This window comes from Rhinolophus sinicus, linkage group LG07 (genome assembly GCF_036562045.2).
Source record: "Rhinolophus sinicus isolate RSC01 linkage group LG07, ASM3656204v1, whole genome shotgun sequence".
In the NCBI taxonomy this organism is placed as follows: Eukaryota; Metazoa; Chordata; class Mammalia; order Chiroptera; family Rhinolophidae; genus Rhinolophus; species Rhinolophus sinicus.
This window is the reverse complement of record NC_133757.1, coordinates 83,376,321-83,388,950: the sequence shown is the minus strand read 5'-3', so window position 1 is coordinate 83,388,950 and position 12,630 is coordinate 83,376,321. Positions and strand designations below refer to the sequence as shown.

The following is a 12,630-nucleotide window of genomic DNA, read 5'->3' as shown; positions in this document are numbered from 1 at the left end:
GTGATCTTAATATATGGGATTAAGGGTAAATAAATTTGAAGAAGGGGTTATCTTATTTGCTTGTTTTTAAAAATTTATGACATACTAGAGTTCTCATATGCAATAAGGCTGTCTATTGTGTGACTTACCTTAGTTTTCTCCCCTGGATTTTGTACTGATTTTCAATGTTATAATCTTCCCACTTTTTTCCTAAATGCAGACCTAGAAAAATAATTCCAAATTATAAGAAATTACAGAAACAGCATTAGATTATAGGTTCATAATGAGCTGTGACCATGCTTAGTTTATTTACTAATGTATTCCTTTTCCACATTCTACATCTTGGAACAATGCTGATGGGCAAGAAATACTTTTTCTGTAATTTACAAAGTAAGTAAAAATATCGTCATCCCTACCTACTGAGGCCAGGTTCCTGAAGGTTTCCCGCATCACATCTCTGTAGAGTTTCTTCTGTGAAGGATCCAGTAAGGCCCACTCCTCCAGGGTGAAGGTCACAGCCACATCCTCAAAGGCCACTGATTCCTAAAACATTGCAAATATGTGTACAGTAGGATGAGTGAGACTGACAGCACTGGGGATTTATATTCAATGTATAGGAAGGTTACATATGATTCTGTGGTCTCAAAACATTTATTTTATGTCTCAATCATCAGAAACTCACTTTGTCCACACTTAATTCCTCATAAATTTAACAGTATCATGAATGCATGCAAAATATTTATGCATTTTTACTATGATCACTTTAAATATTATTGCTCTTTAATTGGCAGTATCTGGAGATATGAGAGAAATGCTATACAAATGAAACAAACATCATTTTAAATACACCAATTCCTCATGAGAAAAACTCTCATCTCCTTTCTTATTACCTACCATTTAACTCAGCACTCCATGATGTACACGGTCAAATCTACATGAGGTTTTAATGAATAAAAACATGGCAAGACATTGGAAGCTTTTACTTCTATTCCCATCTCCAAACATGAGAGTCCAGGAAGCCTGGGGAAATCCAACTTGTAACAAGAACCAACTGGCCATATCAGTGTGAAGCACTCCAGGCTATTAGAAATAGCCAGATCCAGTTGGCTAAAAACATATTCTTGTGAAGTAGTAAATTTTGTAATATTTATCACAGACTCAGTTTACACATTCTCTCTGTTCCATTTCATGGAACTAGGAAGTTCTTCAGAAGCTAGGCCTCAGACAGCTTCACATGATATGGCACACTAAAAAGGCATGATGACTTAGGCCTTCAACAAGAACCCTATACACATGAGCCCCAGAGGTGCTTCTCACCAGTTTTCAGCACTCATAGGCACACATACTGAGATAAGGTGCTAGAAGAGCTCTTTTTGGTCAAACCCTAACAGTATGTCCCATCCTTTGCTGACCTGGAGTAATAGATTAAGAGCTGCAAATTGCAAGGGAGTTCAATGAAATCCACAATGGCTTGATGGACTGTCCATAATCATAAAATATATAAAGGATTCTGCAGTGCTTTCCTCCAAAAGAACCTACCATCTCCATTTTCTAATTTCAGGAGGACGTTTCCTGACCAGCCACTCTAGAGGCAGCCCTTCCAACTTCTCTCACTTCTGAGCTCCCCTAGGGTGCACAGAAGCATAAGAGCCCCCCACCCCAAGTATAGGCATCCCTAAGTCGGTGACACCACACACTGCCAAAAGGGTATGAAAGAGTTTATTACTTCCATAAATGATGTCTCTGGGGAGTAAGGCAGGCCTCTCAAGGCATGAAATGAAAGAGCATGGAAAAGCACATGGACTTGTTTTGTTCAGGTTGTGGTTGGACTAAAGTGAGTTCACTCACGGGGGCAGCAGCTTGCATGGACTGAATCTTTTGCCACCCCCAAAGGAGGAGGCACGAAGTCTTCCTTATCGCCCTGGATAAATGTGGGGCACAAGAAGGAGGAGGAGGAGGCTTTAAAGCTGTCAGCAGCTGATCACCAAAAACTGGAGTCAGAGATTTGTTTTGCTTTTTTTTTTTCTCCTGTCTGTCATATAGTGAATTTAGCAGCTGTTGTTCCCAGCCTCACAAGACAAAAGCAAAAAACCTAAAATGAACAACCTTCTTGGGTCTATCAGAGAACTGGGGACATGGGGAAACCACCATCTCCAAAATTGGAGAGACACAAAAAAAGCTATTTTATAATATGATCAAAATATTCTATAGTTAACAAAACCTGTGGTTAAAATAACCTATTTCACCAGGGCCTAAGCAAACACAATAAAGACCACAATATCCAAGAACTGTGAGACACTGTCATTGTAAAATGACAGGTGTAACATACACATAATAGGAATACTTGATAGAAAAAAAAAAAGGCAGAAAGGAACAGAAGAAATAAGTGAAGCAATAATCACTGAGATTTTCCAAACATTAGTGACAGACAGCAAAATGTAGATCCAGTAAGCCAAGAAAACATAAAACATGAAAACAAACAAAACATGAAAAAAAAAACACACCCAAAAAATGCACACCCAAGCATATCATACTCAAAGTGGAGAAAAATCAAAGACAAAGATAATTTACTGAAAGGAACCAAAGAGGAAAAACAAACCTTAGTTATACTGAAACAAGGATAAGAACTGGATTTATTTTCAGAGACCATGCAAGCAAGAAGACAGTAGAGTGAAATATTTAAAATGCTGCAAGTTAAAAAACAACAACCCAATATCCCATGATTCTGTGTCAAGCAAAATTATTCAAAAGTGAGAGACTTTCTGAGATAAAAACTGAGAGAATCTGACATCAATACCCCTGTTTTGCAAGAAATGTTAAAAGAAAATGATCAGAAAATAGGTAAATGATAGAGGTGGAGCATCAAAAAAAGGGATTAATGAAGATAAAATATATTATCCTTGTAATATATATATAATATATATTACTACTCTTTTTTTTATTTGTACTTAATCTGATATTACTCTGTTCAAGGATAAGTGAAACAAATGACAGCAATGTTAAAAGAGACAGAGGGAGGAACTGAAAATATACGTGACCCTTGAACATCTATGGGAGTGAACTGTGTGGGTCCACTTATATGTGGATTTTTTTCAGTACAGTTGGCCCACTTATACTTGGATTTTTAAAGCCTCCTGTATAACTCTCCAGGCCCTCCTGCAGATAATCAGAAATGTAAACACAGTCCACAATTGCCAGAGACTAAAGGAACCAAAGGGAAGAAATGGAAAGGAGAGCCTTTTGAAAAGGTTCCCTTATCTAACCACCGGTGCTCCCCACCACCCGCCATGCTTACTTAAAAATTAAGTGTCAAGGACAAATACAAATCTTAAAGGTTTTCTTTAAAAGTAGTAAGAGCCTTGCCATCTGAACAAATAAACATAACTTATTCCAACTGTAATAAGTTAGTGAGTTTTTTGCCTTATACTTGTCTCATGGCTGAAATTTAAAAAATGAAACTATCAGGTCTCTGGTTGCATCTGTCTATATATGTGTGTGTGTGTCTACCTGCAGAGTATATTAACAAAATTGGTTTGTAAAATGCTGTTTAACTTAAAAAAATTAAGTGCTTATATAAATTAAGAAATATAACAGAAACTAACCCGAATATTTTCCAGGATCTGGAAAAATACTTGATGTTAAAGTTCATTAAAAAAAGGTATGTCTTTAGTTATCAGAATTTAATACTTTATTCTACCTAGGCTTATAAATCTATCAGCAAAAATAACTTAGAATGACTGCTGACTTGGTCTAACATCTCATGAAACTTTTATGGGTAATCTAAACATAACTATTACAACAGGTAAAATAAATAGATATAGGTAGGGACAAAACGTCTTTTAGGTGAAACACTTTAGCAACAATTATATGTATTTAAAAATGGTTTCCGAAGATTTTTTGATAACTTGAAACTTTAAAGTTTTTCTAGCTAAATTAACTGATGATTACCTGAATATTTAGATCATTTTCCAAATAAAATACTGAAATATTAATTCTTAATAAGTCTATTTTTGGCTTATTACAGAGAAACTAAAACATAAATTTGGATTTGCTGTTAGTAAATGTGTCACATTGAAACATTGCACTATTAAAAGGGAAACATGTTTCTTCAAATTATGAAATACATTAATAAATTTTCCACTTTAAAAAAAACCCTGATTTAACAGTTCACAATAGCTTACTTAGTTTTCATTAGAAATTGAGGTTTTTAAGAGTTAGAAATTCCAACATATATAATTGAAACTACTAGGAATATGTTTTCAGTAAAACGAGGTGTAAGTTATGGAAATGGGGTTTTGAGGAAAAGTTGTACATGTTTGTGAAAGGAATCCTGACAAAGCAAATTTTGTACATGATCAAACTAGATAAGGTTGAATGTATTTATTATAAATTTTATCATCAACAACGTACTTATGTAAAACTAAAACAAATGTACTATGTAAAAATAAGACAATGTTATCTGCTAGAAGGATAGTTTTCCTGCAAAACTGGTATGCTCTTAATAAGAGATTATAAAGCAAAAGCAAAGATTTCATGTTTCATTAAAATGATTTCCTGTGCTCTGTATCATCAGGTTTTTCACTGCTTAGGTAAACCAATACTGGGGGCGCCAAAAAAATGTATACATATTTTAAGAGCTGTTATCTATGTATTAAATACTTTTTGAAGTTGAATTGAATTATGGTAGCAATGTGTGTGTAGTATGATGTTTGTTCAAAAGATGGTGTTAATGAACTGAATGCTAGCGTCACCATGTGACAGGCAGTCAAAGAAAATGGCAAAGAAAATGTCTTTAGAGGAGCGCAAGACCATTTTGAAGTGGTGTTTGAAATTCGAGAATGTGGTGGAAATACAACGACAATGGAGGTGTGAGTCTACAACCTCCAACGCGCCTAACAACTGCTCGCATCCATGGTAAGTCTGAGACGCATGGTGCTGTGTGTGATGAGCACAAGGGAAGACCCGGGAGGCCTCGCACAGCAACAAGTCCTGCTGCTTCTGCTGTGGTGCTGGAACGGTTCACACGCTCGCCACAGAAGTCTACCAAACAGTGTTTGCCGTAATCAGAGGTGTCTGGACACTGATGGTAACCACTCTGAGCACCTCTTGTAATTGCAGAAGTCAAACGTGACTCGTATTCATCTTTTGTTGTTCGTATATATTGAGTATTACAATTTTAACACAGTTTTTCCCTTTCTTAAAATGTGTATGCATTTTTTTTGGCACCCTCTGAATTAAAAGAACTACGTTTTGCTTATGACTATGTAATTTTCTGTATTTGCCTAGGAAGTCTTGAACTGTCACCATGATTAGATGGATAACCAAGTATTGTTTCGCAGTGACCTATGATCCTACTTGACCAAGTGTTTTAAAAGCTTTAGATGTTTGCCAAACTTCCCCAAATTCAAATATTAGAGTCTTTTTCTTAATCTGAGATTTTAAAGGGAATACTTGAAACATTTCAAATGGTATATCTCTCTCTTTATAAGAGGGGGAAATTAAACTATTTAGGCCTATTTGCTATGCTAATATTACATGGGAAGCATTGTAAAATAAAGAATAACGTATTTATAATGTGAGTATTATTATTACTAAAATAGTATGTTGTAGAAATTATATAAAACTTCTAAAGATCTAAAACATCCTGATATGTTTTTATTTGCTGTTCTAGATGTTACCTTAGCATGTTGAGTGTTGCACAGAAAAGCAAATTTCTTTTGTCAATAGCATTGTAATCAGATCTCTAACCAAGTCATTGAAAATCAGGAAAATCACTGAAATCAGGAATATCATTAACAATCAGAAAATCAGGAAAGACATGCAGTCAGTTACACGTTGCTTAACAACAGGGGTATGTTCTGAGAAATGCGTAATTAGGTAATGTTGTCGTTTCAACATCAGAGTGCACTTACACAAACCTAGACTACACACCTAGGCTACATGGTATAACCTGTTCCTCCTAGGTTACAAACCTGTACAGTCTTACTGTACTGACTACTCTAGGCAATTATAACTGTAATGGATCGTGTTACAACATTACGACAGCTATGACGTCACTAGGCTATAGGAGTTTTTCAGCTCCAATGGGACCACTTGTCATACATGAACTCCACTGTTGACCAAATGTTATGTGGTGCATGACTGTAGTTGAATTGAACAGCACCGTCAAACAACTGGTTTAGGGGTGACATAAGCAGCCTGCAGTGTAAGATGTCCTCCAAGTCTCTCCCTTTGATGTTAACAAGTTGCACAATTATAATTCCCCTCCCCCACAAAGGATACCCTGCTTAACACACAAAGAGGTCTGAGATTTCCTCACATTAAAACATCTGAAGGTGGGCATCTTTGAGCAAAAAGGAAAAGACAGAGAGAGACAGGTGCCACAGGCTCAGCTCAGTGCTCACTGCGGCTCCAGAGGATTGAGAGCGGGGTGGAGTCAGGTTACAGCAGATACACTGTGCAGCCCTAAGGAGCAGGAGGGTAGAATCAGCACTCCTGCTTGAGCAGCCAGTACACACTGCAGCTGAACCCATACAGGGGCAGAGATGGAACGCAAAGGTGTGGCAGATGTGGTTCAGCAGCCACCATTATTAGGCAGAAAACAAAGCCCCAGTTGTGTAGCTGCCTCTCCTCACCCTCCCAGCAAAGCAGCCCCAGGGGACTCTGCAATAGCAAAAGTGTTGGGTTACAGAATACACTCTTGGCAGCCCTGAAGACTGCAGGGACAGAAACATTTCTACCTGAGGGGCAGGCACATACTAAGATACAGAGGTGTGGCTAAGGTCTGGCAGCCGCCATTACTGGAAGGAGAACAAAGCCACAAATGCAGGAACCAGCGTTTCCCCACCCATCCTGCCACCTCCCATCGCAGCAGAGCAGATGGAAGCACCTGGGATACCTCACGTAGTACAGCACTCCTGGCAGCATCTGTTTGCATGAGGCAGCGCTGAGCACTTGTGCACCCTGAGTCCCACTGCTTACCACACTGCCCCACGGGGGTGGAGCCCCAAGACCAAGGTGACCTTGTCACAGAGGGGATGCCCCCTCACCTCCAGGGAATATGGGTATTTTCACAGACAGGTGACACTACCCCACAGAGATCCTGGAAACCCCTGCAGTGCATTTGCGAGACAATAAACACTTGCGCTTCAGCACCACATGCTGGAAAGCAAAAGAAAACATCTACAATCAACTCAAAATAGTGAAGTATCAAATACTTTCAAAAAACCAAATTTCGGGGTGGCCAGATGGCTCAGTTGGTTAGAGCGTGAGCTCTTAACAACAAGGTTGCCGGTTCAGGTCCCCCACGGGCCAGTGAGCTGCGCCCTCCACAACCAGATTGAAGGACAACAACTTGACATGGAGCCGATGGGTCCTGGAAAAACACACTGTTCTCCAATATTCCCCAATAAAACAAAACAAAAACTAACACAGATTTCAGCTCTCTTTCTTGGGCTGCCTATGCAGGTGGAAGCCATCTCTTACTCAGTATCATGGCTGCCCTACGACCCCTTGTGAAGCCCAAGATCGTAAAAAACAGGACCAAGAAGTTCATCTAGCACCAGACTGATATGTGAAAATTAAGCGTAAGTTATGGAAACCCAGAGGCATTGACAATAAGGTGCACAAAAGATTCAAAGGCCAGATCTTGATGTCCAACGTTGGTTATGGGAGTTAACAAGAAAACAAAGCACATGATGCCCAGTGGGTTTTGGAAGTTCCTAGTCCACACTGTCAAGGAGTTTGAAGTGCAGCTGATGTGCAACAAATCTTACTGTGCTGAGATTGCTCACAACATCGCCTCAAAGAACCACAAAGCTACCAATCCCAATGCCAAACTGCACAGCAAAGGAAATGAATGGACAGCTTGTATGCACATTTTATTTGTGTTAACAAAACCATAAATTTCTCAATCCCCCATAACAGATCTCATTCCCATATGTGTCTAGGCAGAAAAATAATCCATTAAATACCATGCATAACCCAGATAACAAGTAGCTCAGAAAGAAAATGAAAAAAACCTCCAGAAAAAATATTTTTAAGGACGTGGAAATATATGACTTAAATGACAGAGAATTCAAGATTGGAGTTCTAAAAAAAAAAAGACTTGAGATACAAGAAAATTCAGAAAGGCAGTTTAGTGAATTCAGAAATAAAATCAATGAACACAAGGAATACTTTACTAAAAAGATTTAAACTATAAAAGACAACCAAACAGGGCTGGCCCGGTGGCTCAGGTGGTTGGAGTGCCATGCTCCTAATGCTGAGGTCACCGGTTCTATTCCCACATGGGCCAGTGAGCTGCGCCATCTACAGCTAAGACTGTGAACAACAGCTCTCCCTGGAGCTGGGCTGCTGTGAGCATCCAGAGGTTGGCGTGAGCTGACGCGGGCTACCGTGTGCTGCCATGAGCGGCCTGTGGCCAGCGTGAGTGGCCGGTAGCCATCGTGAGTAGCTGGCAGCTGGCGAGAGCTGCTGTGAGCGGCCCACCAATGACTGGCAACAGCCGGGGGAGTGCAAGGCTCATAATACCAGCATGGGCCAGGGAGCTGTGTCCTACACAACTAGACTGAGAAACAACGGCTTGAACTGGAGTGTGGGGGGTAGGCGGGGGAAAATAAATAACTAAATAAACTTAAAAAGAACCAAATAGAAATACTGCAGCTGAAGAACTCAATTAAAGATATGCAGAATGAACTAGCGAACTTAGGATATAGAGTAGACAAGGTGGAGGAAAGAAGTGATGCCAAAGATAGGAATCTAAAAACGACTCAGATGGAAGAAGAGAACTGTAAGGAGACAGAAAAAAGCACTCTATGTGAACAGACTCTATCAGAAAAATATAAGAATAATGGGTATTCCAGAAGGAGAAAAGAAGGTGAAGGGAACAGAAAGCTAACTCAAACAAATAATTTATGAGAGCTTCCCAAACCTATGGAGAGAACTGAGTACTCAAATCCAAGAAGCTAACAGAATACCTAATTATTTCAATCCAAAAAGGCCTCCAAGGCACATATTAAAACTGTCAAAAACGAATGACAAAGAATTCTCAAGGCAGCCACGCAAAAGACAGCAACCTATAAAAGAAATACCATTAGATTATCATCAGATTTATTTTTAAAGCAAAAACAAGCTGGAAAGAGTGGAATCAAATACTCAAATAACAAAGTGAGAAATCACCAGGCAAGAATAATTTTTCTAGCAAAGCTATCCTTTAGATATGAAGGAGAAATAAAGACTGTTCCCGACATACAGGAGCTGAGAGAATTTACCATCACTAGATAGACCTGCATTACAGGAAATACTGAAAGGTGCTCTCCTATCCGAAACAAAAATAACAAAGGATACAAAACTATGAGTAAGATGACTGACAGATATAAAAAAGCAGGAAATTACAACCCTTGTTCAGAATGCTATTAAACACTTAAACAACATAAAGGTTAAAGGAAGCAAAACATTAAAAAAAGAGAGAATGTAGTAGCTAAGTTGTAAATGAACTCACAGCATAAAAGGGGTGATTTGTGACAACCAAAACATAAAGGTGGGCTAAAGGACTGAACTTGCACAGGGGAATGGAGAAAAGATGCAATCAGAAGAAAAAGGACTATTGTATATTGTAAAGCTTTCTTTTACATAGACCTAATTGTAACCACACACAGAAAATCTGGAACTGAGATACATAACATTAAAAAAAAAGAGGAAACAGAGAAAAACAATCACAGAACACCACCAAACTAAAATAACAGACAGAAACAAAGGGAAAAGAAACAATGGAGACACAGAACTACCAGAAAACAAAAGATAAAATGGCTACATGAAATCCTCACATATCAAGAATCACCCTAAATACAGATGGACAGAACTCAATTAAAAGGCACAGAAGCAAGTTGCATCAAAACACAAAACCCAACTCTATGCTGCTGGCAGGAAACACATCTCAGCTGCAAGAAGAAACACACTCAAAGTGAAGAGGTGCAAAATGATACTGCAAACAAATGGCATCCAGAAAAAAGATATAAGTGTAGCTGTACTTATATCTAACAAAATAGATTTACAAGATAAAAAAACAACGAGGGGGTGGACGGGTGGCTCAGTTGGTAAGAGCACGAGCTCTGGGCAACGGGGCTGCTGATTCTATTCCCACATGGGCCAGTGAGCTGCGCCCTCCACAACTAGAATGAAGTCAATGAGCTGCCACTCAGCACCTGGGTGGCCAGATGGCTCAGTTGGTTGGAGCGTGGGCTCTCAACCACAAGGTTGCCAGTTCGACTCCTCAACTGCAAGGGATGGTGGGCTGCACCCCCTGCGACTAACAATAGCAACTGGACCTGGAGCTGAGCTGCGCCCTCTACAACTAAGATGGAAAGGACAACAACTTGACTTGGAAAAGTCCCGGAAGTACACACTGTTCCCCAATAAAGTCCTGTTCCCCTTCCCCAATAAAATCTTCAAAAATAAACAAACAAAAAAACATAACGATACAAAGGTGGACAGTTTATCATTATAAAAGGAACAGTATATCACAAAGACATAACATTTATGTATACACACACACACACACACACACACACACAAACATACAACCAAGATGGAAGCACCAAAATATATAAAACTACTTAAGACAACTACAGGGAGAAACTGATGACAATACAATTATAGTAGAGGATTTACATACCCCATTGACAGCAATGGACAGATCACCCAAACAGAAAATCAATATGAAAATACAGGCCTTAAATAACACATTAGACCAAATGGACATAATCGATATTTACAGAGGTTTTCATCCCAGAACACCAGATTATACATTATTCTCTAGTGTAGATGGAACATTCTCAAGGATAGACCATTTGCTGGGACACAAACAAATCTCAACAAATTTAAGATACAAAGCAACCAAGCATATTCTCTGACCACAATGCTTTCAAACTGGAAATCAACTGCAAAAAAGAAAGCACGAAAACCTACAATATGTGGAGATTAAACAACATGACAGTAAACATCAACTGGGTCAAAGAAGAAATAAACAGATCAAAAGATACTGAGACAAATGAGAATGACAGTACGACATACCAAAATTTTTTGGGTATACCGAAAGTGGCAATCTCAAATAAACATCACTGAAATACAGAATCCTGTCATCTGAAAAAAATTCCATTTGCAATTACAACAAAATAAATAAATAAAATAAAACACCTAGGATAAATTTAAAGGATGTGAAAGACCTATACACTGAAAACTAAGACACAATTAAAAGAAATTGAAAAATAAACAAAGATATGGAAAGATAGTTCGTGTTCATGGATGGAAGAATCAACATAATTAAAATGGCCAAGTTACCCAAAGAAATATACAGATTTAATGCAATCCCCATCAAAATCCTAATGACATCTTTCAAAGAAATAGAACAAAAACATCATCAAATTTGTATGGAACCATGAAAGACCTCAAATAGCCAAAGCAATCCTGAGAAAAAAGGACAAAGCAGGAGGTAACACACTTTCTGACTTTAAGTTATACTACAAAGCTGCAATAATCAAAACAGCATGGTATTGGCAGAAAACGAGACACAGACCACTGGAACAAAATTGAGAGCCCAGAAATAAACCCACATACATACAGGCAAACAATTTTTGAAAAAGGAGCCAAGAACATAATGGAGAAAAGAAAGTTTTTCATAAAATGGTACTTGATCATTGGAAAGCCACATGCAAAAGAATGAAACTAGACTGCTATTTGTCACCATACAGAAAAATTAACTAAAAAATGGATTAAAGACCTAAATATAAGATCTGAAACAATAAAATACATAGAAGAAAATGTAGGTACTAAACTTATGGACCTCTGTCTCAGAAAGAATTTTATGAATTTGACCTCAAAGGGAAGTAAAAGCAAAAATAAATGAATGGGATTATATCAAACTAAAAAGCTCTGTACAGCAAAAGAAATCATCAACAAATAAGGCAACCAACTGAATGGAAGAAGATATTTGCAAACAGTACCTCTGATGAGGGGCTAACATCCAAAATATGTAAAGAACTCATACAACAACAAAAAATTCAGTTAAAACATGGGCAAAGGACCCGAACAGACTTTTACCAAGACAACATGCAAATGGCCAAGAGATACAGGAAAAGATGCTCAATTTCATTAATTATAAGGGAAAGACAAATCAAAACCTGATCTGTTAGAATAGTTATTATCAATAAGACAAGAAATAATAAGTGTTGGAAGGGACGTAGAGAAAAAGGAACCCTCATACACTGCTGGTGGGAATGTAAATTGGTACAGCCACTATGGAAAATAGTGTGGAGGTTCCTCAAAATATTAAGGCAATCCCTCTTCTGGGTATCTACTTGAAAAATCTGAAAAAACTTATTCATAAAGATACGTGCTCTTATGTTCTTTGCAGCATTATTCACGGTGGCCAAGAAATGGAAACAACCTAAGTGTCCTTCAATGGATTACTGGATAAAGAAGATGTGGTATATATGCACAATGAAATACTACTCAGTCATAAGAAAGGATGAAATAATGCCATTTGCCACAACAGGGATGGATCTTGAGAATATTATGCTAAGCGAAATAAATCAGATGGAAAGTGAAGAACTATGTGGTTTCATTCATATGGGAGATATAAAACAGAAAGCA

The 12,630-nt window shown here is 38.2% G+C and overlaps 1 protein-coding gene across 3 annotated transcripts in view; it reads right to left on the bottom strand.

The window, feature by feature from the left end:
- Window positions 1–12,630, bottom strand: part of LOC109454334 (uncharacterized) — a 29,820-nt gene that overhangs the window by 3,295 nt on the left and 13,895 nt on the right. For all 3 annotated transcript variants that reach the window (XM_019744838.2, XM_074338131.1, XM_074338132.1), the window contains 2 exons: window positions 396–522; window positions 129–201 (listed from right to left, as the gene is read on the bottom strand). In XM_019744838.2, the coding sequence (XP_019600397.2) occupies window positions 129–201; window positions 396–522 (200 nt within the window). The remainder of the gene's footprint in view (window positions 1–128; window positions 202–395; window positions 523–12,630) is intronic.